This window comes from Stylophora pistillata, chromosome 12 (assembly GCF_964205215.1).
Source record: "Stylophora pistillata chromosome 12, jaStyPist1.2, whole genome shotgun sequence".
NCBI classification, from domain to species: Eukaryota; Metazoa; Cnidaria; class Anthozoa; order Scleractinia; family Pocilloporidae; genus Stylophora; species Stylophora pistillata.
In genome coordinates this window covers 3,350,883-3,378,329 of record NC_142530.1, presented here as the reverse complement: position 1 = coordinate 3,378,329, position 27,447 = coordinate 3,350,883, and the positions used below count along the sequence as shown (strand labels likewise).

At 38.3% G+C, this 27,447-nt stretch overlaps 4 protein-coding genes across 5 annotated transcripts; 2 read left to right on the top strand and 2 right to left on the bottom strand.

The window, feature by feature from the left end:
* Nucleotides 1–18: 18 nt before the first annotated feature.
* Nucleotides 19–7,152, bottom strand: LOC111323515 (coenzyme Q-binding protein COQ10 homolog B, mitochondrial). Its single transcript, XM_022926891.2, has 6 exons — nt 7,029–7,152; nt 6,713–6,904; nt 5,160–5,352; nt 4,300–4,401; nt 3,151–3,307; nt 19–2,170 (listed from the first exon to the last, which is right to left on the bottom strand). The coding sequence occupies exons 1-6, from the start codon at nt 7,097–7,099 to the stop codon at nt 2,160–2,162; spliced, it is 726 nt and encodes a 241-aa protein (XP_022782626.2). The 5' UTR covers nt 7,100–7,152; the 3' UTR covers nt 19–2,159.
* LOC148718421 (uncharacterized) lies at nt 7,146–18,090 on the top strand. 2 transcript variants are annotated; one of them, XM_088741484.1, is made up of 8 exons: nt 7,146–7,245; nt 7,349–7,385; nt 7,750–7,828; nt 9,434–9,559; nt 12,134–14,255; nt 16,037–16,213; nt 16,775–16,815; nt 17,489–17,627. In XM_088741484.1, the coding sequence occupies exons 1-7, from the start codon at nt 7,176–7,178 to the stop codon at nt 16,780–16,782; spliced, it is 2,619 nt and encodes an 872-aa protein (XP_088597610.1). In that variant the 5' UTR covers nt 7,146–7,175; the 3' UTR covers nt 16,783–16,815; nt 17,489–17,627. The 2 variants fall into 2 exon arrangements, with proteins under 2 accessions (XP_088597610.1, XP_088597609.1); XM_088741483.1 differs by lacking the exon at nt 16,775–16,815 and having other exon boundaries at nt 7,147–7,245; nt 17,489–18,090.
* An 811-nt stretch (nt 18,091–18,901) lies between these two features.
* LOC111323438 (cAMP-responsive element modulator) lies at nt 18,902–24,844 on the top strand. The gene is made up of 6 exons (XM_022926783.2): nt 18,902–19,979; nt 20,155–20,552; nt 22,004–22,268; nt 22,754–22,804; nt 23,277–23,455; nt 24,012–24,844. Exons 2-6 carry the CDS (start codon nt 20,230–20,232, stop codon nt 24,154–24,156), a joined length of 963 nt encoding a protein of 320 aa, XP_022782518.2. The 5' UTR covers nt 18,902–19,979; nt 20,155–20,229; the 3' UTR covers nt 24,157–24,844.
* LOC111323440 (BTB/POZ domain-containing protein KCTD4) lies at nt 24,139–27,434 on the bottom strand. The gene is made up of 2 exons (XM_022926785.2): nt 26,630–27,434; nt 24,139–26,099 (listed from the first exon to the last, which is right to left on the bottom strand). Exons 1-2 carry the CDS (start codon nt 27,324–27,326, stop codon nt 25,783–25,785), a joined length of 1,014 nt encoding a protein of 337 aa, XP_022782520.2. The 5' UTR covers nt 27,327–27,434; the 3' UTR covers nt 24,139–25,782.
* Between the last annotated feature and the right edge of the window lie 13 nt (nt 27,435–27,447).

The following is a 27,447-nucleotide window of genomic DNA, read 5'->3' as shown; positions in this document are numbered from 1 at the left end:
GTGACAACTTCAGAGGCATTTTTGAAAAGAATCATATTTTTTTATTGAATAACACATAGACAGAGCTTAATATTTATTTCCATACATAATTGAAAGTGTTCATTTTATGGTAAATGTTTCTTTGCTATTTGTACAAAGTATGGGAACCAGCCCACAATCAATAGTTTTCAAGGATCTGCATCCAACTAATCCTTCATTGTAAGAGCTATTGAGTTATTTGCTTTCACCTTCTCCTGAAACATCAGTGCATTGCCAAGCCCGTTACAGAGGTGGAGGTTAAGGGAGGCCCTGGTGTGCCCACGATCCCCTTTTTGTGAGATTTTTTTTTTAAGTCATTAACAAGCAAACTGTATAATTCAGATGAGAAAAAAGTCTGAATACCACAGCTTACAATGCAAGTATCACTCACTGCTCATCCATAAAAAGTGTCACACAGCTTGGACAATGATGCAACAATCAGGTAGGTACCCTGGGTGTCATAGGGTGTGATCCCCCAAGTCCCCTTCTTAATTGTATTTTCCTTGGTATGCCCAAGTGTTAAGGAAAATGATTTGGTAGAGGTTGCTGTCTGATTTGGAATAAAATTTACCAAACTTAACAGCATTTAATGAAGAAAGCTGACATTTTGACACTTTGCAGGAATCAATTTAGAGGATAGACCCAGCTGACTGTCACAAATTATAATCCCTGTACTGCTCATATTTGAGGGCACCAGTGTTCAAAGACTGCGTTTAACTACTTGATTAATTTTCTTTCTGTATGTGTAAGCCCACTATCTGAAAACATACATTAGTTAGATTACTGATTGAAGAAAAATTATATGTGTAGAGCTTGTGAGGTACTTAAAATCTCAACTTAAGGATTATTAAAGGCTGATAGTCTCTAAAGAAACTGTTTGGGGCTGCATCGGTAGGGGTAACGAAATAATTTGAATATATCAACAAAGTTGAAATGGTAAATTGGCCACCGTTACAATTATAAAAGCTGACGTTTCAAGCGTTAGCCCTTCGTCGGAGCAAATGATTATTACTTTGGGCACAAAATGTCCACACACTATTTCATACATATTACACCTTGGCATTAACACATGATTACATCATTCTTCTTATAAACAGAGCACCACACATTGCTACTATAAATAGGTCCCTTTCTTGCAATGTAAATATCATAATATTATCCTCATTCAAAATCACATATATGAACCTTATTCAATAGCTACAGTACAGCAGAGTAACATTTCATCATAGGAATTAATAATACTAATATTATTAAATATCATTATTATCAGTATTAAAAATAAGAATAGTAATATTAAAAACAGGAGATTTCACCATGGATATATGTCTATATCACTCGCAACCCAACCCAAAAAATGCATTTTTCTTTGTTAAGTGTAAAATAGCTACTTAGTGTTCTATACTTAAAACACCTTCACACTTCAAGACTTATAAGCCACAAGACTAGGCAAAGAAAAAATTCAGAAAATATTTTTTACACTTTTTTAACATTATGAACAACAACAGTATTTGGTTGTTATCCAATGCACATTAACTCAGATAGAAATGTTGCATGATGCCATAGAAAAATCAGGTTTGCAGATCAAGAATAATTGCGATGATCAGTTCAGTCATTTAAGAATATTTTCTATTTTCCAACTTTGGCTCCAAGAGGTCATTTACAGATCCTTTTAGGTCTTAAACAAACAGTTCTCAGATTTAATACAAAACAGACCATGAAAAGACAGTGACTTATTGATAACTAACAATTGCTATGGTGATACTAAATAAATAGAAAAATAATCAGCTACAGTAATTAGCCCTCAAAGTAAAATGGCACATAAAATATGATTGGCTAAAAGGTTCTGATGGAAACTATTCATATCTCAAATCATTATTTCACATCATAACATTGTATCAACTCAAATATTGTATTGCAAGCAAAATATAACTTTTATGATCCTGTGGTTCCAGTGATACTTTCACGAACAGTTGTCGAAAATATACCAAATGCCAATTTTTTTCCAGAAATTGATAATATGTTTGATTTACATCCCAAATTGAAAACATTATTAATTTTGTAAATAATAATACTTATTAATACCATACAAGGCCTAAATAAGCTATCTTAGTGTACTGTGAGAACCTCTCATATGCCTTCTGTTATCTTGCTCCTGAAAGCAAAACAGTTAAATTAATAAGAGATTGTAATATAAATAAATAAATAAAAAGTCTTTATTAAGCACTCTAAACAACAAACATGTTTAGTTACAATGATATGAACTTAAGCAAATATAAAACTAATTAACTAACTAGATAACTAACTGACTAACTAACAAGAGAACAATATGCGGTTACAATTCTAATTTAGGCAAGGTTAAACTCTGGGCAAGGACTAGCCTGCAGAGTTACACACTAATATACGCTGGTTGATCTGAGAAAAAAACAACAACAATGGTGATCAATGTACTTTCTCTTTTGTGTTAACAATGACTTGTAACACTTTGGGGCTAGACAGGGAATAACTGATTAAGCTCACTTAGATAGCACAGCTGTGATTTTCTGTAAGGCATAGACCCACCACCTTGGACTAAACCAGCAAAGGGGTAAGGACAGAGTGGCATCAACCATGCATGATCCTGCATGGAATACCACTTAACCAAAGCAAAATTGTTTGCAGGTTTTAAATGTTGTGAATTTTGCAGATTCTCCTAGATCTGTAACCAAGACTCCACTGAAGTTAAATTTGCACAAACTAAAACTTCTCAAAAATGCACTACATTCACCCAAAATGAAAAACTCTGCATAAGAGTTAAGAACCAATTGGTGTTCTTTGCACTCCAACTAACACAACATATTAATCTCTATAATATGGGTTTCTATACCCACATGACAGGACGGAAAATGCGTGCACTGTAAGCACCTCCCGTTGTCCCATACAAAGCCTTAGAAAAGTTTTCTAAGGCTTAGTATGGGACAACATCCTTCTGCTTGATCAAAAAGTCGTAAATATTAGGCCCAGTAGAAATTTCAAAAACTCCCTAGTCCAAATTTTTGGACTAGGGAAATGGCTAACTGCAAAATTGCATTGTACACATTACCATTTTAACACGATCATAGTCTCCTTAAAAGTAAATTAAGGTGTTATTCATACCTGCTGGTACTGGTCTAGATTTGTTATTATGCAGGTGGCCAGGCCCATACAGATAGTAACACCGCTTTTCAAATGCCTTCACCATTTTCTTCACTACTTCATCAAAAAACATGGTTGAAAGCTGAGAATGGAGAATTGAACGAAACTCAAACTCAACCTGCAACGACAAAAAATTTAAGTGTTAACAAAAAAAAAAAACTGCCACACAAATCAACATATTACTACAATTATAACAACACTGAAAGATTCTTTTCACTGAGCCTCAAGTGTATATAACATTTATTTATTTAATTTATTTAATGATTTGTACCAAGTACTGGAGCAGAAACAATAGGACATGGGTCCCCTATGAGGTTTAAGCTCCAACAAACCCACCAATCCCATCCCCGGGGAGGACATCCATCACACAGTAATCTCGTGTGTGGGAAATTAACGTCTCCTACCCCAACCATGCAGGAGACGGGACCTCCATTTAACCGCCCCTATCCGAGAAGACTAGAATATCCAACCATTTCTTGATGTTATAGAAAGGTAGCATATTCTTCTCAATTATTTTAAGACCTTGAGTGTTGGTCCGGCCAGGGCTTGAAACCTTGACCTCCCGCACATCAGTCCAGCGCTCTATCCATTGAGCTAACCGGGAGGCGGTAAAGCTAACCGGGAGGCAGTAGTCCAACATTTAAGGGGCTCTTGCGACTGGTAGGTCTCCCTAGGACTGGGGACAGGGAGGGAAGGGGGAAGGATTTAAGTCAGCACTTGAGCCAAGTGGCCCATCCAGCTGAAGCTTATTCCAATTTTGATAGCATAAAGTGACTTGGAGTATGCCTATCCCCCCCCCCCCTGGATGTTTATTGCAGGTTACCCACCAACATTATGTCAGACTTCTTGACCATTTGTCTGCAGCCCTTTACTCTCTAGGGTGAGCAAGGGCACTGTGAGAGGAAAGCATTCAGGAATGGAGCAAAATGATTGGACCAGGTCTCCTACCCAGACCCCTTGACCTAGAGTCCAGTGAGCTAACTGTTTGGCCAACACATTACCCAATGATGTCAAAAATTACAATAGAACATTAAAATCAATGTTTGGCCAACATGTTTCCCATGTCAAAAATTATGCTACAACTTTAAAATCAATGTAATAATGACTTACATAAAAGTCCAGTGTACAAGTATTAGGATTTCCAGGTAAACCTTGGCTAAATTTCCAAACAGTCTTCATATAATTGAACATCTCACCATCTGTACACTCTGCCTGTGAGTCAGAAGCAATTTCATGACAAAGCATTAATGGAAAGCACATCTAACCAATGTTAATCACAGACCCAAATAAATTAGGCTTAACTTGTCAAGTAATGTCTGCTCTCACACCTGATGGCTTATTCTAGGGACCTAATTCTATCCAGTGGACATGTGTCAACCAGTCAGCCAATACATGTATATTATTACACGACTCGGGCAGTCAGAGGGCCAATAACTAAAATCAACCAATCAAAATGCTCTATTGCCGGTCAATATTCTCTCAGTATTGGACCGAGCACTGTCCCGAATGGTCCCGAATGATACCGCACAAGTTTGTGTCCCTTTGAACTTCAGTCATATAATAAATCTCTTATTAACCAAGCTTGCTCCGGACCGTACTGGAAGAATATCGGCCCTCGGTATTTTTTGTATGGAGTGAGCGCAGCGAGGTCCATACTGTCAAGATCTCGGGCCGATATTCTCCCAGTACGGCCCTCGCGCTTGGTTAATAAGATATATATATACAGGGTTATCAATAGTAAGCATTTGCTGCAGGCAGAATTTGCCAGATGAAAAAGCAGCCATCACCAGCTGGATCTTTGGTCAGCAATCACTTGGTAAAGCAGAATGGGCACTCTGAGGTTACACACATACAATCATTCACCAGCCTCAAACCACCTTACTTGAAATTTCAGCTGGTAGCGTAATTTCTTAGCTACAACCCTGAATATGTAATTATATGATAAAATGAATTAAAAAGAGATTCAGTACCTTCACTAGGTTTGGTGCGACCAAAGATACAACAGATGTGTACTTCTCAATTACAGGTGGGAAACCAACAGCTAGTTTGGCTTTAAGGAAGCCTGGTTTTCTGGCCACAATTGCTGAGTCCCTACACCATGGGACAAAGTGTTTATAATCCTCTACATCTGATACCACTGCATACATATCTTCCATTGAGTAACTGCATTCAGAAATTTTCAACAAATATCAGTACAAAAATGAGATCACAAATAATTGAGATGTAGTGGGTCATTTCAAATGAGGGACTAAAATATCCTTCACAAGGCTTCTATAACCTTCTAAGGTTCTGTCTCAGTAAGAATCCTCTGTGAATTATGGAAAGAAATCTTGAAGACTTATGATAACACTTCCAAAATATGGATTCAGAGTAAGTAGAGTAAAGCATATATGCTTATTAGTTTCTTCCTTTGCTTTGAATTCTAAGGAGCGGGTGATGGACTTTGTTCCTGCACGTCAGCAAAATTTGTACACGGTTTAAGTTACAGACTTAGTTTCCTTGATACAACTGTGTACTTAACAAGTTAAAGAAGCGATTAGAGCAAACAGTCTAGACAAGTTGTGTTGACTAAAACTGAATTCTTCCATTTGCTCTCAATTGAACAAAGGGAAATATACACAATATTTCTATGCTAGATGTAGTTCTCAGAGAAATCCATGATTATTGCATAGAACATAGGATGAAATTAAATCCCCAAAAAATGTAAAGAAATGTACGTAAATTTCATGAAGAATGCGATTACTACAATGCGACCTATAATTGTTGGAAATCAAGAAGTGGAGCGGGTAGGAACTTATAAGCTTTTAGGAGTTATATTTAGAGATGACCTTAAATGGAACACTCACATTGAAGATGTGACTGCCAAGGCAGCTAAGAAATTATACGCTCTAAGGTTGTTGAAATGCGCAGGAGTTATGCCAGAAGACATGCTTAAGGTATACACTTGTAACATTTATCAGATCGGTCCTAGAGTATGCTGCAGAAGTGTGGCAAGACATTCCCGCATACCTCTCTGATGCTATTGAATCCATACAAAAAAGAGCCTTAAAATTATATTCCAAAATTTCAGTTATCAACAAGCCCTAGACCGGGCAAAATTGTCATTGTTAGTAGATCGTAGGATACTCGTTTGTAAAAAGTTGATGGCGGAAATGAGGAATGAAGACCACCGCATATCTTTCTTAGCTCCACAAGCTATGACAAGTTCTATACCTTATCAGTTAAGATCAGGAAATACCAAAGCCACAACAACAATGAAAAGAACAAAAAGAGCAAATGCCTTTTTTTACTTTTAGGTATTCGTAGACTTAACTATTATTGTAATACTTACTACAATTATTCTAATTCTTAAGACTTATCATTGTAAATAGACTTTATAATTGGTAGCTAGTAAGATTCTTGTTAATATCCTTGTAAAATTACACTTTTTATTCAGTTTTTTAACTGCCAGAAGTGTTAATAAACTATCATCATCATCATCAATATAGTGTAAACTAAGAGTATTGAACCATAATTAACTTACCCAAGCAATCTCCTCTCGGAATACTTTTTCCTCCGCGACGTACTGAGGGGATTCGGAATCATAGATCCTATCAACGTTCTCCTTGGGATGACATTTAAATTGTGCTTGTTCTCTTCTCGATCACTATTTGTCCTCCTCCTCGAAACCACTTCAATACCGGGCGAAAGCCGGCAACAACACATACTCAAGGACCTAAAGATAAAAAAGTTAGCGCTGATAAGGTTACATTTATTAAAAAAAAAAAACACCATCTGTACACTTTACTAGAGGAAAACCAATTAAATTCCTACACTGTCAATTTAATACTTCTCATTACCTGTTGACTTGCCAAATACCTCTATAGCGTCGAAAAAGCGGCAAGGACCTTTGAATCCCCACCGCAGCCATCTTGCAAAAATGTTGAATGTTTCGTCATATGATGATTTTATTGCTTGATCTGGCCAGGCTGCTTAGCAAAACAAACATGGCGGACGGACATGAGTTTGGCGGAGTAACTCGAAATAACAGCAATCTAAGCGTAGCGAGAGCTCTTGGTACGGAAACCAACAACTAATCTTCAAAGTAGAGAAAATTTTTTTCTTAAATTATTTTCAAATAGTGACTTTTTTGTGAATTTCTCATTTAATTTTCCCCTAGCTTCTTCTGTCAAAACATTGTTAGGGCCTAACAACGGGTAAGTGTCGGATTTTTTGATTTTTATTTTCCTTGCTATATGATTTTCTTTCATTTAAAACAGCTATAATATATTCTTAATCTTTGAGTGATCGTTCCATAAACAATTGTTGTCCGTGTAGTAATAATTTTAGTATACCTGCAACCTTTTCTATAGTGAAATGGCTGATTTCTTGGAATTAAAAAAAAAATAAGTAAATAATTAAATGAATTTTAAGAATTTCTAAATTAGACAAAATAAAAATTTCCAACAAGACCAAAACATTGATGCCAAATCCCATAGATGTTATAATAACTTATGTTTGAGCTTGTGTGATGTAGCATCAACAGCAAAACAACTGACCACCTGTATTCTGTATTTTCAGGCTGAAGTGCTGCACTTCAAATGATGAATCTGTCATATGCAGCAGTACAGCTAAGTTGTTGCAGTTCATGGACATCCAAGTGAGAAAAATTACGCAGTCTCTTTCATCTTATATGTATAATGACCCTCCCACAGAGAAGTTTTTTTTTATCTCAGTCCTACTCTCTCCACAGGTTGCTCAAGCTCTCTTTAAGAACCACACAAGGAACAAATTTGCATGTCGATTTATAAGGATTTGTATGCGATTTCCAACAAGATATCCATGGAGATAGTTAAAAGTGAAAATATTGAATAAAAATGGCTTACCTTATTCCATACGTGTGTTGTTTGCTCCTGGTGTTGTTATTTTACTGATTTAACTTGATTTAAGGGGGTTTTTTAATCCTAGTTTAACTTGATTTAAGCGGTTTTTTTTTTAATCCTGGTCTTCTCTTTAAGAAGAGAAAACCAGGATTAAAAAAAATGGCTTAAATCAAGTTAAATCAGTAAAAAAACAACACCAGGAGCAAACAACACACGTATGGAATAAGGTAAGCCATCTTTATTTAATATTTTCACTTTTCACTATCTCCATGGATATCTTGTAGAAAATCGCATACAAATCCTTATAAATCGATATGCAAATTGTGTTCCTTGTGTGGTTCTTAAAGAGAGCTTGGGCCGCCTGTGCTCTCTCCCCCCCTTGAAAATTCCAGTATAGTTTTGCCTCATACAAGTACTTCCTTTAATTAACCCTTTACACCTTGACAACAATATACACATTCTCCATTTCTTAACTTTGAACTTTGAACTTTATTTATTTCATAGAAGTTAATATACATTGAAAGTAAGAGAAAGAGGGAAGAATAATAGTAATATTTGGCTATAAAGATAAGTTTGAGAGGTGCACAGTGTCCAAAGTAGCAAAGGCTTTCTAGTTGGACACCGTAATGGTCATATAAATAGATAAATAGATAGCAGCCTATAATAAAAGTATATCAGCAGTAAAGTAAATAAACTGATTAGGTTTTGTTGAACAAAACTTGAAGTTTTTTGAAGTTTACATTTTTCCTTAAGAGTAGATCAGCAGCAAAGTAAAATGATCAGGTTTGGTTGAGTAAAAGTTGATGTTTCCACTCTCTTTTGAAATTACTGTAAGGCATATATTTAAGATAAGTGGGTACAGTTTCCCATATCTTTCCTAAGGTGCTGATGAGGACAATTTGTTAAACAATCAAAAGCTTTTTTAGTTGGTGATCATTTCCTTAATTCTCATGACCTTAATGTGTGATTTAGGAGTGATATTGTAAGAAGAAAATAGATGCCAGTCGCTCTCAGGGGGTGGAAGGATTACGAAGAATCAATTTCAATACCCTTCTACCCATAATAATTTCCACTGACCCCCCTTGCTGTGGGTGTGGTTTTTTTCTGGAACCGCTTTCTCCGATTCACTGCAGTTTTGAATATACTTTTAATGTGAACTGGAAAGCAGATTAATATCCAGTTTTGCTAGAATCTCAAACTTGTGAAGACCATAACTAGAATATTTTTAAAACTCTTTTTGTTATTAATCCACCCTTGTTTATTCATATTTTGTCCACTTGCTATATTTTGTTCAATTCAATGCATACCTATCTCAGTGACATCAATTATTACATTTAAGAATATTTGTCAGCAGTAAAAATTATTTTCAATGTCCACCATAGCATCCAGCGGGATTTATCCTAAATGATGCTTGCCAAGGCCAGTACAAAAAATACAGAACAAGCTGCAAGACTCTCATATGTATGGCAGGTTTCTGGAGCAGTGCAGTACAGGATCTGCAAGATCAGGTGCGTGACGTAGCTTTTTCACCTGTACGTGAAGTGTACCATTCTGAATCACCGTATTTTCTTGGTTATTAGACGCACTCGGTTAAAAGACGCACCCTGAATTTTTTAACTAAATACTCAGTTATAAGACGCAACTTCAACTTTGGGCTTTTTCACTATCTTCACTTTCAAAACAATAGCGTTTTCAAAGTTCCTATTAATTACAGTCATGTCGCCTTTTTTTTAACAAAGGGCAAAAAATGTCACACATTTGCACGAACAAAGTGAAAAAAAAATCACACCTATAAAAGAGATGTGGACACCGTGAATACAGTCTGCCTTCTTGGGAAACAGTGTTACCTTCTAAAGCTATGAATACTAATTGACCATTCTTATGTCTTCCAAACTTTTCCCATCAGGAATTACATAAGATTCTTAGTCTCCAAACTTTCCCATCGGGAATTACATAAGATATATATGTATGTGCAGACGGTCATTATTTTCAACCCTGATAATGACACAGCCGAAAACGTTTGGTTCAAACTTTTTAATTTTTTCCTAATCTTTTAGCCTTGTATAAAGGATATACTGATCCAGTTTAAGCTTTATAAGCATGTCTCAGCTGGTCGAACTCCTAGTTGTAAAGCTTCATTCACGGCGATTCAGTAAGCATTGCTAAGTTCAAAACAAAACTCATGCCTGGTGCGCTACGTCATACTAACGATCTGAACTTTAAATTGAAAATAGTAGCGGGAGCAGAGGCAGTGAAAAACAATCGGGAAATTTAAAAATATTTGATACATATTATTAAATAAGAATAGCGTCTATTGTGTTATGCCTCATTCTTCAAAGCCTCCCGACACACGTAAATGATGTGGACGGGTATTCTGAAGTTGCTCCAATATTTGAATTCAAACTAAGTTACACTGGTGGTTAAAAGCGTTTCTGAAATTACAAACAATAAAAATGTTCCCGACGTTTCGGTCGCAATAACGGACCTTCTTCAGGGGAAGTGAAAGAAAAAATTTCTATGCAAAAGCGCAGATATAAACAAGACGCTGATTAAAATTCAAGATACGTGTCACTTTTTCTTGTTAGCGAGAGTCAAGTGTAAATACTCCTTGGGGAGTAACGCCCCGTCGTCTCGGTTGAGTGGGTCCGGCTTTGGCGCAGTTAATCTTCCAGGCCTCGAGAATCTTTCTTTGGTGCCAGTTATTGTTATTCCTGAGAATTGTGGCCTAATCCCTTGCGATATCGTGATTTGTTTTTATCAGGTGGTCAGCAAGTGCAGATCTTTCGCCTTGTCGCCGCGCGACAGTATTTTGTGCTCGCTTTTTGTTGTTATGAATTTTCTCTGCGTTTCGCCAGCGTAAAACTTGCTGCAATCAGCGCAAGGAATGTCGTAAACGGGGTCACGAGTTTCTTCTTTGTCAATTTGGTCTTTCGGTTTTGGAAACATCTGGCTTATTGTCTGATAGTGTTTAAATGTCACTTTAATGCCGTGGTTTTTTAGAACTCTCTTTATTGGCTCAGAGGTCCCGCTAACGTATGGAATTGTACAGTGCCCCCGTGCAGATTCTGCAACGGTGGTTATGTCTTTCAAGGGTGGTTTAGGCTTGCTGGCACCCAAGATGAAACGCTTGGGGTATCCATTGGACTGCAATGTCGATATCACTCGTTGTTTTCCTTCCTTGACTCCAGGGTTCACCACCAGGAAGACGGAAGATTAACCACCACCGTCTACCGGAAACCTACCCACACTTATCGCTATCTGTCTTTTTCGTCGCACCATCCTAGTATGCATAAGCGAGCTGTGGTTAAATCATTGATGGATCGGGCCGAAAAAATCCCCACAACAAAATCCGACCAAATGAAGGAAAGGCAATGAGTGATATTGACATTGTAGTCTAATGGGTATTAAGGCGAAATTTTCGGCTTAACAACTTGAAAGAAACGAGTTCAAAAATTCAGGGTGCGTCTTATAAACGAGTGCGCCTTATAACCGAGAAAATACGGTAAGTTGAAAGCATGCACACCAGACCTGAACATCGTGGGTCATTCAGAACATAGTTCAACATAATGTTGTATCGGGTTACCTTATTACTGCCAATAATGTAAAAGTCATAATGTGAAGAGTTAAAGGGAAAGTCCACTCTTTTCACAAATAGCACTCAAAATGTTCTTATTGCGCTTCCTGATAGATCTGGCATTAAAAAATATTGCCTTACCAAGCAACTTATTCTTTTTTTTTTTATCTTTTTCCAAAGAGGGTTATAGCAGCCACTTTGGATTTCCCGCGCCCGCCATCTTGAATAATGCACAGTGCACTCTGGGCTGGTGACATGTAATGGTTGCTCAGTACACTGGCAGTGTAGTTTTTCACTCTTTTTGATGAAAAAAATCCCTTGGTAGGACAATTTTTTTATGCCAGATCTATTGAGTAGTATATTTGGAACATTTTGAATGCTATTTGTTGAAAGAGTTGAGGTTTCCTGTAAGCCTCTTTTTCTCTGAAAAGGACCTAACACTTTTCAGCTCTTAATCAGGAATTTACTGTCCCAGTTATTTAATTTGATTGTACATGACAATTTTCAGGGTGTTCCCATCCCAATTATTGTGCGTCTTTTTGATGATGCACTTCAAGTCTGTGAAGAGGTTTGTCAACAGACATCTTTTGATATAACTGAAGCTTTGCAAAGTCATCAAGACTCGAGCCCTCCAGCTAAAGATTCTAACGGCGTCAAAGAGAACAGCAAAAGCATCTCCAAAGGGATTTCTTGTCATCCAGATGCTGAATTGGACATCTTGAAGAAGACTGATCTTGTTGACGCTGTTGTTGCTGATGACATATCATGGTATTTTGATGGACAAAACCAGGAAGTTGATGATTCTACACCTTGGGGCGGTTTTGATATCCCTGGGGCGCATGGTGATATCCCAGGGGTACCAGAGTATATCGCTGCAACTGAGGGACATATCCCAGGGACAGATAAGATGAAAACCCCAACCACCAAACTGCCAGAGGTAAATACTTCCAGAAATATAAACTACCTTGATCTAAAAATCAGTCGAAATGGAGATGTAACAACTGGCAATGAAAACTTAGACAAAATTTCGTTACATCCAGAAACTTGCAAGTCACAAGGGGGAATTTTAGGTGCAAAAGCGAATGTCAGAAATATGTCACCTCCCAGGGTAAACATGGGGAAGCCGGAGGAAAGTGGAGATTCTCAGTTTTATCCTAAGATTGAAGGAGAAATCAGTTGTGGAAAAAAAACTTTAAGAACACCTCTAGAATCAATCGAATCTTGGGATGAAAGCCTTTCCTCGCGAATGGAAGACCGATGTGTAGATGAAGATGAATTCGAAACATGTCTTCCGGAAGCTGTTTCAAACACAGCGAATGGAAATATCGCTACTAAACCACCAGTGTTAAACGAACATAATGAAGATTTAAGATCCCCCAGATTTTTTGGCGAAAACTTCACCAACGCCTACACAGACACGAATTATACAAAGTTTCAAAATGCTGGAGCGAAATCTTTTGAAACTTTGAACAAAATCAATTTAAGTTCACTCCCTCTTATTTCGTCGGATGGTAAAGACAAGAAAGTAGACGACAATTTCTTGCGTTCCCTCTCGGAGAAACTGGAAAGTAAGAAAGCAGGTGTACAAAGACGGGTGAAACTGTCAGAAATTTTCAAGGGTAGCAGACATTTTGTGAACAGTTCCAGTAACGGAGCCTCACCACATTTAGCAGATGTCGCGGATAGACCTAACAGACAGCTTAAAGAATTGTCTACTGACGGTACTCTTAGCAGGTCGATACCAAAAACTGGTCAAGCAGGAAAAACCAGTTCGGTCGATTCAACGTCACATAATAGGCAAACTTTATCAGTTCAAGACAAGGTTAGTTCTTTTTCAGCTCAACTCAATTCAACTGAAAGAAATAAGAGGTCGTTGTTTGAGCTTGGAAGTCACCTTTCTCATGGTAAAGATCTCGAAATGAAACTTGCAGTTGAAGTAACAAATTCCTTGTTCTTCTCTTCGATAAAAACGTCACTAAAAGATTTTGAAATCCCTCTCAGAATGATTCATACGGAGTTAGTTCTTGGTCCGTCGAGTTCTTTTTCTTGTAGAATTGATGGTCTTTTATTGGAAAACACTTCAACTTTTCAGTTTTCGTCTTCCAATCAGAATCTTCCTACCTGCAAACTTCTCCTTGCTCTGATTGATGGAGATGTTACGCCGGAATTTCGCCATGTGGGGTTGAACAACGAATTGCAGATTCACAGAATTGTCAGGAATGAATATTCAAAATCTTCCGATTTCAGTCAGGAAAAAGAATGGTACCAAGGTGGTATAGCCTCCCTCAGTAAACACAAAATTGGTATTCTTGTCGTCAAAGGAATCATTCATGATTCAATGCTGGATTATTGTTCATCGCACAACATAACAGTGCTTCAAAACGTTTCATATCCAGTTCTCCAACTTCTTTCATTCGCAACCGATTCTGCGATAATTACCTATCTTGCTGACTTAAGAAAGCAGGATTTGGGAAGACCTGTTACCATAGAAACGTGGGAACTTGGCTGGGCGCCATGTTTAGTTAGACAAAGCAAGTTAAAAGGCAGCGGGGCTCGTGACGTCAGACTGATGAAGACCTGTCAGTATGTTCTTGTTAGAGAAGTGTTCGAGGCGAGTTCGGGTTGCAAAGGTAGGCAGTAAGGATTTGTTGCTGTAAAGCAATTTACATCAGATCGCAACCATCATATCAGGACTGAAGCCTTACAAACTGTAATAAAGGGGGGTGAGTTTCTCAAGAAACTGTAGTGCTGCGTCATTGGGAGTAACAAGGTAGTTTGGTTTTGTCAACTGAGTTATTAATGTAAATTTGCCACCGTAATGAGTTTCAAAGCTGACGTTTCGAGCGTTAACCCTTCCTCAGAGAGTATAGAATATTTGTGCAGAATATTCGCTCTGACAAAGGGCTAACGCTCTGAAAGTCAGCTTTGAAACTCTTTACGGTGGTCAATTTACATGATCAACTCAGTTGATAAAACCAGTATTACCTTACAAACTGTGTCAAGTGCATCAATTCGAGGCATGTTGGGAAACATAAGTTGTTTATTTCCTGTCTCGACAAGTTCTGTCTGAGTTGACAATAATCTTAGATTACGTTGGCTTTCCTTCACAACGTTCTTTGATTGGTCAAGAAAACTCACGCCGGCAGCCTTTTGAAAAACTTAAACCAATCGCGACAAGCGCACGCGCGTTTTCCCGGGCATAATGCAGAATGCCAGTTTTTACTTTGAAGTCTCATTGGCTCCTTGTGATAGATGTCTTTGCTCTGATTGGGTGCTACCATCACTTTGATTTCGAATTTACGACGCTCGGTTGAAACGCTTTCTAAAACCAGTCGCGACTTAATCAAACGTATGCAATTTGCTCCACCACCTAGTCATGAAACCCGCGAAAAACCTCTATCTTTAAAGGTCACCAAGTTTCCGGCGTCCATAACGCCAATTATAAACAATTACTGGATAAGGTTTTAGTGATATCCGGAATAATCAAGGTCGAGGTAAGTGTTATCAGCCGAAGCCGAAGGCTGAGACTGATAACACTAACTGAGACCTTGATTATTCCGGATGTCACAAAAACCGAATCCAATAATTGTTTTATTATACATTGTTTTGAAGAAAACAACGCCAAATGCATTATCGCAGCGAACACAGTTTATTTTCGAACAATACGATCCATTCTTTTTTCGCGCTTCCACATGATAAGATTTCAACACTTGGGCTAATTCCTTTTTGTCGTGTGGCTTCTGGATATTTTTCTCTTCAAGGTATTCGTAGAAAAGTTCCTTCGCCACTTTTGTCGATCTTTTAGTATTTTCCGAATCTTTATCTTCAAGTAATTTCTCAATTTCTCGCTGGGTCAATGAAGCGAATCGAGAAGCCATTCTTACTTCGCTGTCCGTGAACTTGACATTGCTGCACGGGAAATCATGTATTGCGCGCGCAACCTACAGATTATTCACTAATCTGTAGGTACAGATTAGTGAATAATCTGTAGGTTGCGCTGTTTCCCAGAATTAACTGTGGGCGTTTAGCCAATAAGAAGACAGATGGTGACTACAATGTATAATAATCACTGTTATTTTACCTTTCCAGACTACGAGTAGTCTCTCAATTTCGTTAAAGTCCGTCGCGCGAGTAAAGAAAAGTTATCAGTAACAAAATAAAGTTGATGTTAGCATGTCGTGCGAAACCCAGCTGGGAATGAGGCGCGCGAAAAGTATATCCCTACGTTCGCCCCACTCCCCAGAGTTCCTCGCGACGCGTCAACATGTATTACCTTTTTCTCTGACTTTGTTTTTTTACTGGCGTGATGGACTTAGCCGAAAAGGAGGGATTGCTTGTATTGTAGTACTTTTCTGTTATCAGTTTCCTTTGTTTATTATTTCTTTTTCTCCTTGGTATCCGTCGCCCACAGATTTCAACAGTCCTTTACAGACAGTACTTCTCTGTAGCCCTTGTAAAGATGTTCTCTGTGATATGGAGGAGAGGTTCTGGAATTCGATCTATCGTTTGAAAAATGCCCTGTCCTGTGGCCGAGTTCTACCTGGAGCGGGTGAAATTGAAGCCGCTTGTATCCGACGACTGACCGTAGGTATGTAAACCATAACGAACCATTGCGCGGTGGTTTTGGGAGCGTTTGTCGATTTGTATAAGAGAAAGTAAAATTGAAAAACCGTTTCGGGCACTTACCACTATACATGAATAATGTAAACTGGTTGATGTCGGTACCAGACCAACCTTAAGGGGAAAAGGCCCCAGGAACGAGGTTGGGGCCAGACTGCTTTTTTCCGGACCGGGGGCCCTTTTCACGAAAGTTTCGGTAACTTTACGGGCCCGTAAAGCTGTTCTGTTTTCATTCAAGATGGCGATTTCAAAAATTTTGAAAATGATACAGTAAAACTATCAGCTAAAGAAACAAAAAGGACTGCTGTGGGTGCCAGAACCTGCTTTCCCATCCTATAGATTTCGATTTTAAAACATGGCTTCGGGCCCGTCAAGTTACCGGGACTTTCGAGAAACGGCCCCCCAGTAACCATATTTTAAAATCAAATTTTAATAACAGAGAAGCACGTTTTGGCACCCTAACCAGTCCATTTTTTTCCTTTAGCTGACAATTTTTTTGTTGTTGTTGTTGTTTTGCATCCTTTTCAAGATATTTGAAACCCATATCTGGAATGAAAATTATGTTGTGAGGTAAATTGGAAGTTGTTATTTTGAGACTTTTTCAGTTAAGCTTTTTGTTTTGTTAAGCCTTGCCTTTTGCGCCTACGTGTTGTTTTGGTAGAATTATAGTTTTGATCTTTTATTTTTTAAGTGTGTACTTGAACTATGTCCAGTTCGCGCATTTCCTTATTACCATGTTAGACATTGTAATTGCTTGTTATGGTCGGGAATAATTAGTTTCATAGGTGGTCGTGTTTGCGTTGGTAAAGCTGACCTTGAGTTTTACCCACACTGAAGTCCCTGTTTGCGTGCGCGATTCTTGTGCGCAGCTCGACTGTTACCGGTTAATTGGTTCCTTGGCGCTCGCCGAGTACTTCGATTAGGGCCACCCAGTTTCCCCCCTTTTGCAAAATGAACGGATACACCATGGAAACTCTCACGGTCAGCTAACCCAAACATTTCTACTGTTTTCCTACTTAATATGTCGGTGCTTCTCTCTAGAGCAGAGAAAAGAAGCATCGCTGTAGTAGGAGTCAACTCCTTTGGAAGAGAATTAAAAAAGTACAGTCCTAGTACCTCTGGTTAATTTGGCTAAGCGAGTTGTACATCCCCCAACAATTAGACCAGCTATTTTCTTTCTCCTTTTTTTTTTTTTTTTTTTTTTTTTTTTTCTCATGCTTTTATTATTTTTAATTTTTAACAGAAAATGATACTGCACCGTCGTTCTCTTTCAATCCTCTCTCGGGATGGTTACAAGAAAGCATAGAGGTGTTCAGACCTTTGGTGTACACTGCATTTGCCCAAGGACTCAAAGACTTTTTGTGCAGCGTTCTTCTCAACTCTGGAAACTTTACTTCACACAGCGGAGCGTCTGGCTATGTTGAAAAGTTAGTCAACGAAGGTCTGACACTGGATGATCTTGAAAGATTTCAAGACGATCATTCTGATGATCATCGAGGACAACCTCTGAGAGCTGAAGGAATCAAAGGCGGTCACGCAATGGATCGCGTTCCTCCGCGCGATCCCGCGGGATTCTCCACCGATCATTTCCGAGATCTCTTTGACTCGAAGCAAGAGACTCGCAAAGTCAAGAGCCATGTCTGGGATAATTGCACAGCTAAGAAAGAAGCATGGCGGCGCGCTGTGGGTGTCGTAAGAATTCTTCTTCAGTCGGACATGTTTGTAGAGACAGGATTAAGGCAAAGCAAAAGCGAAATAGCTCTCTTTTAAGGGGAATTTGGTAGAACCGACAAAGCATTATTGTATTTTCAATGAAGAATCGTGAGTAAACGGTGATTCCTATGATCTGTCTTCATTTCGCTCTGTGATGGGTCCGGAAAACTCCGTATAGAATGTCTGTGACTCAGTGTGCGGAACATTCAGTTTTTGTGTTTAAAATAAAAGCGCACTTTGCTTTTCTTTCCTACAAAAAATAAATCCAATTATCCGTGTAATCGTGCGTGAAAATGACGCGTTCCGTGTGATTACACATGCTGAGAGCGTATTCCTCTGTACTTATACACTTCCAAATTTTAATGTGACGTGTGTGTTGTCTTCCTAGTGTTAAAATTGCGCGGCTGTGATCCAGTCACGTTCGAGAATTCTATCATGGTTGTCATTAACACAGGAAATATACGTTTTGGCTGTAACCATGGTTGACCTTTCTTCGGTTTCTAGGCGCTTCTGTCTATGGATTGGGGCGAGTGAATGGGTGATGACGTCAAAACGTGTACATTTGTGCGTCCTTTAATCTTGTCGCTTATGTGATCTTCTTTAACACGCCGTGTGGGAGTTGAATCAAAATTGAATTTAAAAACTCAGAAAGCTCTGTAGCAGCATTCTTTGTTCCTTGCCGTTCCTCGGAAACTGATAGTTTTGAATATATCACATAAACACCGCCGCTGGAAAGAGAGAGGTAGATTTTAATTACTACAAAACGTGTATGGCTGGACGATCCGGTAGTGAGTGCTGAAAATTGATGTAAGAACAAGTGATGCAGAACTAGAGTTGTACAAAAGGTAGGTTTTGACGTTCCAGTCGCTTTGCTGTCAAACTTTAATTTTCCAAATTCTCCGAAATTATAGAAATCTCAAAGGAACCATGAATTAGAGATTGCCGAGTGTGTATTCTGCTGAATTTAAGTGCTTCTAGTACTGCACATTACACCACGTAGAAAGGTCAGAATCTTTCAGCTGTGAAATGCAAAGGTACTATTTGTTTACAGACATAAAGGGTGTCTCGCTTTACTTATTCAGAGAAGACGATTTTTCTCCAGGCGGCCTGCTGCAGTGATAAATAAACAAAAAGATATCTTGAGCACTACTTCAAAAAGCTTCGACTACAGCGTTTCGTAATATTACTAAAAGTATTGTTTATATTGAGATAATAAGAAGAAATTATTGAAAACGAATTGAATGTCGAGGATGAGAAAAAATTCAGCTTGGTGTTTGCCAAGGTTGTTTAAATATAAACTTTAAACCTCAGAGTATCAGATTTATTATTCTAATTTCTTTGCCATACTCAGGCGTTTTGTAAAGTGCCAAAGTGAACTTTTCACCTTTGAAATTACGTCATAATTTGACATTTGATGATTTGTGCCGATAATAGAACCAATATTTCTTAAAAGCCTATTTCTGGTGAAATTATATTTGATCGAACCTTACGTCATTTGAGCATAACTGTCAACTATTTTTCGTAAGTTCTACAATTAAAAAATATACTGAATGATAATAAAGTTTTACAACTTTTCTGGTCGTTTCGTTTGAGTAGAGAGAGGTTGCACACCTCTCCATCAGAGAAAGTTGCAGTGCAGTTTTTATCGTGGGTTTTTCAACCAGCAATCGAACTGACGCGACCCTAGCTGAGAAGATTTTTCTTACCAAGGAAATTTGTGCGAGAATACAATTTGAATTCACCGCACTCAATCGACTTCCGTGACATTATTCCGCGATACAATACCTTGACGTCAGGGGCCGGTCCGCCCCTAGGGCTTTTCGCCATATTTGGTGTTGAGTGGCAAGGCACTGACGTAATGATGATGTAAGAGGAGTTGGCAGGGTCGGTCCACCCCACAGTAGCTGGCAGCTCGAGTGGTGACGCCACAGGTGACGCGACTGCTCCTCGCGAAGAAGAAGAAACACAACGACACGCTGGCTGCGTAAAGAAATCAGGGTGACGTAGAAGTGACGTAGCATGTAAGTTTCATTTTCTTTTTTTCTAGATTCCAAAGAGGCGACAGCGAACCTATTATAATTTTAGCTAGATTTCTGTCGATTCATCCAGTGGATTGTGTGGTGGTTTGTTTGCCTGGTTATCTCGAGCGATCGCGATGTGGACCTCATCGCTTTCTATTCCTCTGGTTCTTTGTAGAGACCACGAAACAGAAAGCTTTTCCTTGCTCCGACTTTCCTTATCCTGCAGCACCTCTCGGGTGTTTAGCTTGCCATGGAGCAAATCGAAGAGCAATCCAATGTGACCGAAATGGAAAACGGCAGCACTGTGACTGTCCAACAAGGACAGGTTCTACAACAAAGCTCACCGCAAACTTCGATGCCTCCACCGATGCAAACTCCTTCAGTGATTCAGGCCAACCAACAGTCCGTCATACAGACAGCGCAATCGATTCATTCCGCCTCGCTACAGGGTCAACAAATCAGTTTGGCCCAAGCTGTCCAAGGAGTCAATGACACAGAAGATCCAACGGGCGGGGTCTTAGATGAAGAAAGCAAAAAGCGAAGGGACATTTTGTCCCGGCGGCCATCTTACAGGTACGCTTGAGTCAGCGAAGGCACCGAAAGATCGCGTCGTTTTATGTAAACACTGTGATCCAAAGGGACTCGTGAAACGCTGTATATAGTGTGATATTTCACGTATTTCCCACCATAATAAAGAATTGAGCGTGTTCTATTTGTTCCAATCTTAACTGTCGAATAAAACGTACATGGGAACGTAAAATGCTGACGCACGATATTGCGCGAAGTTTTTTTTTTACAAAGCACGAAATGTCGCCATCATTTGTTTCCGTTACTTCAGAGCTGTTACGTTACCTTTGCAAAGTGCCGCCTGGGTAGGTAAGGTCTCCGATTACATGTCACCTAGAGTATAAAAATCTCGGTAAAGCAACCGTGATTGCATTTTCTTCGCGATCGAGGTCAGTAAAGCGAGACCAACATATTTTTATTTCTTCCCCATAATCAAGATCTGATCGGGCTTATTTGAACAGTCAGCTTTTGACTTTCTTTCCAAGTTATTGTGGGTAGCCCATGCCATGAGTTGTTCACACAAACTTGAGAGCTATATTAAATGTAAGGAAGGTTTGCCGAAAATGCCCATTAATTTTTTCAAACATGAACTTCGATCTACGTAAATGAAATTATAAGTTTTGGTTGATATTCGACCTCGTAGAAATCAGTACTTTTAAACATAGAAGATAAGTACTCCATTGAGACAGCTTCGTTTCTTAAATACTTCAGTATGGTTGAAAATAATTTTTACCACTTCTATCCTGTTGAAATGTATCAATGGGAAACGAACAATTTGATCCATCACGCTGTATGACGGTGGCAATAATATGTGTGAAGGTTATTTTGAAACACTTGATGTCATACCTATGTAATAATCTGATTACATCGAGTTAATGGGTCTTAGCAGGACATAAAAAATATTGCAATATTGTTGAAGATAATATGTTGATCTTTTATTTTCCTATCTCAAATTCACACATCTGTTTTAACCGAAGTGTTTGACCATGCATTTGAATTAGGGAAGTTTGTATCAGTTGATTCAAACTTAGAGTTGGGCACGTGACAGGAAATAATTTAAATTTTTCAGGGTGATTCAGCAATTTTTGACACCTTTCACTATAGTTTTATTCAAAAATTTAACCTCTGACTTTTGATAGGAAATTTTTTAACCTTGCTTGATGCTGATTGTAGTAGTTGAGTGTAGATCCTATAAAGTAAGCACTCAATTGTCGTGATAAGGAATCCTTCCTGTGTAAGCTACAAACTATTGCAAAATAATAGAAAGCTTTGTTTTTCAGTTTTGCACTATACAGCCAGTGTAAACTTTTCTTTATCTACAGTAGATAGAACCCTCACTAAATGATATTGAATACATGATGGAATATAGACATTGTGTATAACTATGAAAAATCGCCTTATTTATTAGTACTGCTAGTGAATAACACTCATGTATCAAATTTGGAATCTCTCTGTAGGAAAATTTTCAACGAGTTATCTGGTTCTGAAAGTCCAACAAAGGTAGAGACGATATCTGAGGACATCCAGACCCAAAGTGAAGGAACAGAAGGTGCCTCTCCAATTGCGGTGATAACCACAAGTACATTAAACTACCAACAAGCACCACAAACCGTGACAATTCCAGGAACTATTCAGATTGTGACATCTGGTGAGGGACTGCAGACAGTGCCCATGGCACAAAATTCTTCTGGCACAGTGGTTCAATATCAACAGCAGCAACAGGTATAACTTAGCAGCTCGTAATGTTACAACTTAGCTGGAGATGTAAGCCATCAGATGACCTGTGAACTTGTATTGTGATTTTGGCTGGTTTGGTGCTTCTGCTTATTACTCTAACCATCTAGTTTTCATTACATCATAAGTGTGAGAGCCATTATTGGAGTTGAAAGAGAGTGGAGCCATTCTGAATTGTGCAACCTTGTTTCTATTAATTTTACGACTCTGCTCACTATAATTAGCTTGTCAGTTACAATGAACTGAAATTCAGTTGACCATTTAGATCATGGAAACATCTTTTAAGAAGAAAAATCCACATTTAGCCCATGTCCATAGGTCAATCCACTCATGGTAGAGTTAAAGTGAAAAAATATTTTTTCTGTGGTAAAAGTTGAAAAAAAAAAAAACATGAATTTTATGCTGTTGTTTTTCAAAAGAATAGTAGCAATGTTTATGCAACACTCACAGATCCTGTTTACCCTTTCTCGTAGGACGGTCAACAATATATTTACGCAGCTAATCCAGGAGAAGTTCAAGTACAGGTAGAGAAAAAAATATTTGTTTTCTTTATGTGATTGCAATATATGAAGACATTTTTTTCTCAATAAGATCTAAAAGCTGCAATTCTCTTGAACTGACAAAATGTACTTCTTCTGGCACTTGCTCTCCATTAGTTGTATAAAATTGTGGATTGAAAAAGTTAACATTAGCAACATCTGGTATACTCAATTCTTTTTTTGAACAAAGAGATCAGGAAGGGGGTTAGTGCGGTAAACACTAAACTCTTACAATGCCTCTGTTTGCCCGTGTGTATCAGTGACTGCTGCCAAACTGTCAGGGAAGCCTGAAAAAAATGCAGGAGGGGGTTGCATTCAATGTGCTGGCATTCCATCCTGCAGGAGAAGAAGTATTCCTAGTCGCTTCCTGTTATGGAAACTAAGATGTAGGCTCCTGCGGTATCAGGTTCTTGTCTGGATTTCTGGATTTGATTGCCTTACCTCTTTTTTTCTTTAGCAAGTCCAAGTTAGCAACACTGGTACAATGTACGCGATACCTGCAAATCAACAGCAATACATCCGTGGACAACTGCCTCCAGGTGTTGTTCTTCAAAATTCACCTGGAATTGGTGGAAATGGCCAACAAATCGCTGAAGATGCTTCTCGGAAAAGAGAAATGAGGCTAATGAAAAATAGGTAAGATACTCTTTGTATAAAAGGGGTTATGTTAAAACTTGTCCAAGATATCTTTAGTCTAAAAGGTCCATTAAAGCAGTAACCCCTAAGTTCTAACTTGTACTCAATGTCCTCCCATTGTGACTGTCAAACAAATCACTGCAGTTCACATGCAATAATTGTGGGTTTCACTTGTTAGCAAGCTTATAAACTTAAAAACAAACTGTGAGCATGCATCACACCAATTTTTTTTGTCTTCTGAACATCCTTCATTAATAGATTCTTCAAGCAGATATTTATGAAGTGTAACCCCAAAAATTAAGTTGTAGCAATTGATTCCTTGGGATGGAATTTGCACTCTTTTAAGTTGATAGAGAATCTTAAGACTCTCAATGACTTTTTTTCACAATTTTTTTTTGGTTTCCTATAACTAGATTTTACTGGTAATTTGAGTGGTTTTCAGGTTTCTGTGGTTGACATTAACCTGGCTGGAAATCATAGTGTGGTTGTCTTTTTTGTTGATACATCAAAACTTGCATGCTGTATTCACAACTTTGCAAATTTTTTTTCTTCACAGAGAAGCTGCCAAAGAATGTAGACGGAAGAAGAAGGAGTATGTGAAGTGTCTTGAAAACAGAGTCGCTGTCCTTGAAAACCAAAATAAGACACTAATAGAAGAACTCAAGACACTCAAGGATCTCTACTGTCACAAGTCAGAATAGGTTCAATTGATCTCTACTGTAAAGAAGCAGAATTTAGATAAAAATTGTTTCCAATGACTTAAGATTTCTATTAGAAGTTTATATTATGTCTGTATGTGAGCAAAGCACAGGGACTTGATAAAGAAGTGAGGCAGTAGTCTTGAATGGAAAAAAATCTGACTCAAATTTCGTTGTTTGACATAAAGTCAGTTCCATTTTGTTTTATTGTGTTAGCTGTAATGGTTGCCTGTGTCAACCTTTGTTGGTGAAAGTGCATTTCAAGAGTCATTGGAAAACTTAATATTTATACATGTAAGTAAATAGCTAACCCTCAGTCCAAAAACAGCAGCATTAAGGTTGCACAAAGTTGTAAATAGCTCTTGATATTTTATTCATTTGTAATAATGCAATGCATTCATGATTTTCTACAAAAGGAGAAAGTTTTATGCTGGTAGAAGTTTTTACCATAGCTGAGTTATATTTTGTGTTTATTTAGATTGTGGTTATTATTAACATACTGGTAGATGTAATTGGAATGTCACTGTCTTTTCTGTTTCTCCATCAATGTCTTTAAAACATGGTGTAAATTGTAGATTATGACATAACCAGAATAATATGAGCTTTGTAAAACTCTAAAAATGTGTGTTCTGCTCTAAGTAGTTCACACAAAACTATTCCTTTGGTTGAATAAAAACCAAACTTTAATTTATTGTTCTATATGACTTCAGTCTCTTACTTAGCCTGTGGAACAAGCATCATCAGGTCTGTTCCATTTTGTTGTTGTTTGTTTGTTGTTGTTGTTGTTGTTTTTTGGTAGGGGGGAAGGGAATATGGATGAGGGGGAACCAAAGAGCAAGTCACCTGGGGAAGAAGCACCTATGCTTGCCCCAATGATAAAAAGGAGGTGTGTAGTGAAGGTTAATTCTTATTGGAGGAATTTGGGTGTAATTTACAAAAAGAAAACAAAGTAAAACAAAACAAAATCAAGCTAAACTTAAAAAAAAAAACATTGGAAAAGTAGCCTAGGAGGATATTTCTCAAGATGAACTTTTGTACAATTGCCAGTAGCCCAGTGAGGTAAACTCAAAATGACAGACTGCCACTGATTGATAAGCCTTAGCTTTTTTCATTTTTTTTTTTTTTTTTCGTATCAGTATTAAGGACTGTTTGTCATTCACATGATTTGGTGTTGTTGACAAGGAGCTGAATTTACCCATCGTAACTTTATTAATGGAGTAAAGGTCTCGGAAACATTATTATAGCAAGGGTGGCAATTTTATTGTAAATTCAAATTTGAAGAGAAAAGATTTTATATTTCATAAGGGTAAAGTAGTTTCACAAAAAGGTCCCTCACTTGAACATCCAAATAGGAAAACTCACATCAGTGAGAACTGGTTACACATCCAGAAGATTTTTTTTGTGTTGTTTTGATTTGTTTTGTTTTTTAATTTTTTTTTTTTTTTTTGTATTTCCTTTTGAAGTTACTTCAAATGTTTATCTCATAATCTGATTACACAATGAAAAGTTAGGTCCATGGTACCTTATTCTAGGTATTTGAAATCTATAGTTTTTACTTACAGTTACCAAATGTAAATACAGCTCAACCATACCACTTTTACACGCAAAATAAGCCTTGAATCAAAATGGTTATGTCCACTTTTTGAGACCAAATACTTCTACCTCGCTGACCAAGAAAGTTCTTTCCTCTGTGAGAAATGTAGAAGTGATATGACGTGGGCATTCATAGGAATTACCCAGGGAACTGTAACTTTTGGAAGATGAGTTTGCGTCCTCACAAATAGTTAAGTCATGTCCACCTCCAAAGGTTGGGCCATATCCACTATTGCAGTAGATTCCATACTTGGTTTGATCAGGCTTTAGGGGCAGCTTGGTAGGTACAGATCCAGATGGGTTGACAAGGCTGAATATGAATGACTCATTGCAGTATTTGTGGGAGCCAGAAGCTGAAATAGGGAGAATTATCATAAGTAGAGCACAGGCAACAGGTTGACAAATAGATTCCTTGTTGCCATGGGTCTGTACAGCAAGAGATCACCGGATGTAGTCAAAATGTGGTAAAGAACAAAGTAACAGCCAAGACATTTTGATGTCTTCTGTGATCCAATACTTCACAGACCGACAGTGGTGATGTCCGTAACAGCGGCTTCTATATATCACTCTTACTTACTAGACCTCCTGACAATTGCAAACACGTGGCGTTGCAAAGCGGTTTATGCATGCACAAACTAAACCACAATTGTTGGAGCTGTGGAGTGAATATTACAATGTCATCAACGCATCCGTCCTCCAACACAAGCACGAAGAAGAAGAAGAACCTTTATTAATTTATACCGCTCAGGGTAGCCCCTTCAGACGCAATAAGCTGTCTGTTATCAATGGGAGCCCTGAGCAACTCAAAATGCGTGTATGATTCTACACTTAAATTGAGCACTACGCAAAAACTTAAAAGTGAGAACGTGTACGAAATACTTACAATCCCATGACTGCTCTGTGAAACCTCCAAACAAAGAGTCGTTACTTTTCACCACAACCACAGTAGGCCCTCTCTTATCACAACAGGTGTGGAAAGTAGCGGTCGACCATCCATCTCGAGAAGCACGATACAGCAGCACAAAAGTGGAGTGGGGAAGGTCCAGTTGATCTTTAAGCCATTGGTTTATCATTATGTCCTTATGCTCATCGGATAGAATTTTGGACTCTAAGAATGGTTGAGGACATAACTCATCGATAATTCCACGGATCTGATAGAACTCAGCTTCTTCTAGCAGTTCTTTTTGTACCAAACGATCATCTGGTACTAGAAGCCGCCCTGTTCGTAGGTAATTCAATATATACCGGAAGTGTGTTCCATCGCGATCGATGAAGTAAGTTCCATCTTCAGCTGGTTTTGTGTCGAATCTTTCTGAAAACATAGCGTGTAACATGGAGCCTGGATCCTTTTTCAGCGTTTGTAGGCTTGTGCTGAATAGTTGGCCGCCAACATTTAACTTAACAGTCGAGGCAAAGTTCACGTGTTCGAGTTTCTTTGCAACAGAATCGAAAGCTTCTTTCTCCTTTTGAAGTTCCAGCGCCTCCCCTTTCATGATGTCGTAAGCTTTCTTCATGCAGTTCAGCGCTTCTTCCAAGGCCTGGTAACTTGGTCTATCGATCTTTTCACCGTCCGTGGACATTATTCTTTATTGGACGCGTAAGACAGCGTGCACAGAGTGGTTGAGTCTAAATACAAATTGAGTGTAAGAACTCTGGAAACAACACTGATCTCGGGCAGCCTTAGTCCCAGTGCCCTTCTTG

What these genes read in the sequence shown, in the direction of transcription:
- LOC111323515 (XM_022926891.2), bottom strand. Translation starts at nt 7,099, where the DNA reads ATGGCTGCGGTGGGGATTCAAAGGTCCTTGCCGCTTTTTCGACGCTAT. An exon ending in GGTATTTGGCAAGTCAACAG is followed by an intron (nt 6,905 to 7,028) that starts GTAATGAGAAGT and finishes TTTTATCTTTAG; the next exon opens with GTCCTTGAGTATGTGTTGTT. An exon ending in TCCGAGAGGAGATTGCTTGG is followed by an intron (nt 5,353 to 6,712) that starts GTAAGTTAATTA and finishes TTCTGAATGCAG; the next exon opens with TTACTCAATGGAAGATATGT.
- LOC148718421 (XM_088741483.1), top strand. Translation starts at nt 7,176, where the DNA reads ATGGCGGACGGACATGAGTTTGGCGGAGTAACTCGAAATAACAGCAAT. An exon ending in TTGTTAGGGCCTAACAACGG is followed by an intron (nt 7,386 to 7,749) that starts GTAAGTGTCGGA and finishes CTGTATTTTCAG; the next exon opens with GCTGAAGTGCTGCACTTCAA. An exon ending in TACAGGATCTGCAAGATCAG is followed by an intron (nt 9,560 to 12,133) that starts GTGCGTGACGTA and finishes GACAATTTTCAG; the next exon opens with GGTGTTCCCATCCCAATTAT.
- LOC111323438 (XM_022926783.2), top strand. Translation starts at nt 20,230, where the DNA reads ATGGAGCAAATCGAAGAGCAATCCAATGTGACCGAAATGGAAAACGGC. An exon ending in TCCCGGCGGCCATCTTACAG is followed by an intron (nt 20,553 to 22,003) that starts GTACGCTTGAGT and finishes ATCTCTCTGTAG; the next exon opens with GAAAATTTTCAACGAGTTAT. An exon ending in AATATCAACAGCAGCAACAG is followed by an intron (nt 22,269 to 22,753) that starts GTATAACTTAGC and finishes CCTTTCTCGTAG; the next exon opens with GACGGTCAACAATATATTTA.
- LOC111323440 (XM_022926785.2), bottom strand. Translation starts at nt 27,326, where the DNA reads ATGTCCACGGACGGTGAAAAGATCGATAGACCAAGTTACCAGGCCTTG. An exon ending in CACAGAGCAGTCATGGGATT is followed by an intron (nt 26,100 to 26,629) that starts GTAAGTATTTCG and finishes TCCCTATTTCAG; the next exon opens with CTTCTGGCTCCCACAAATAC.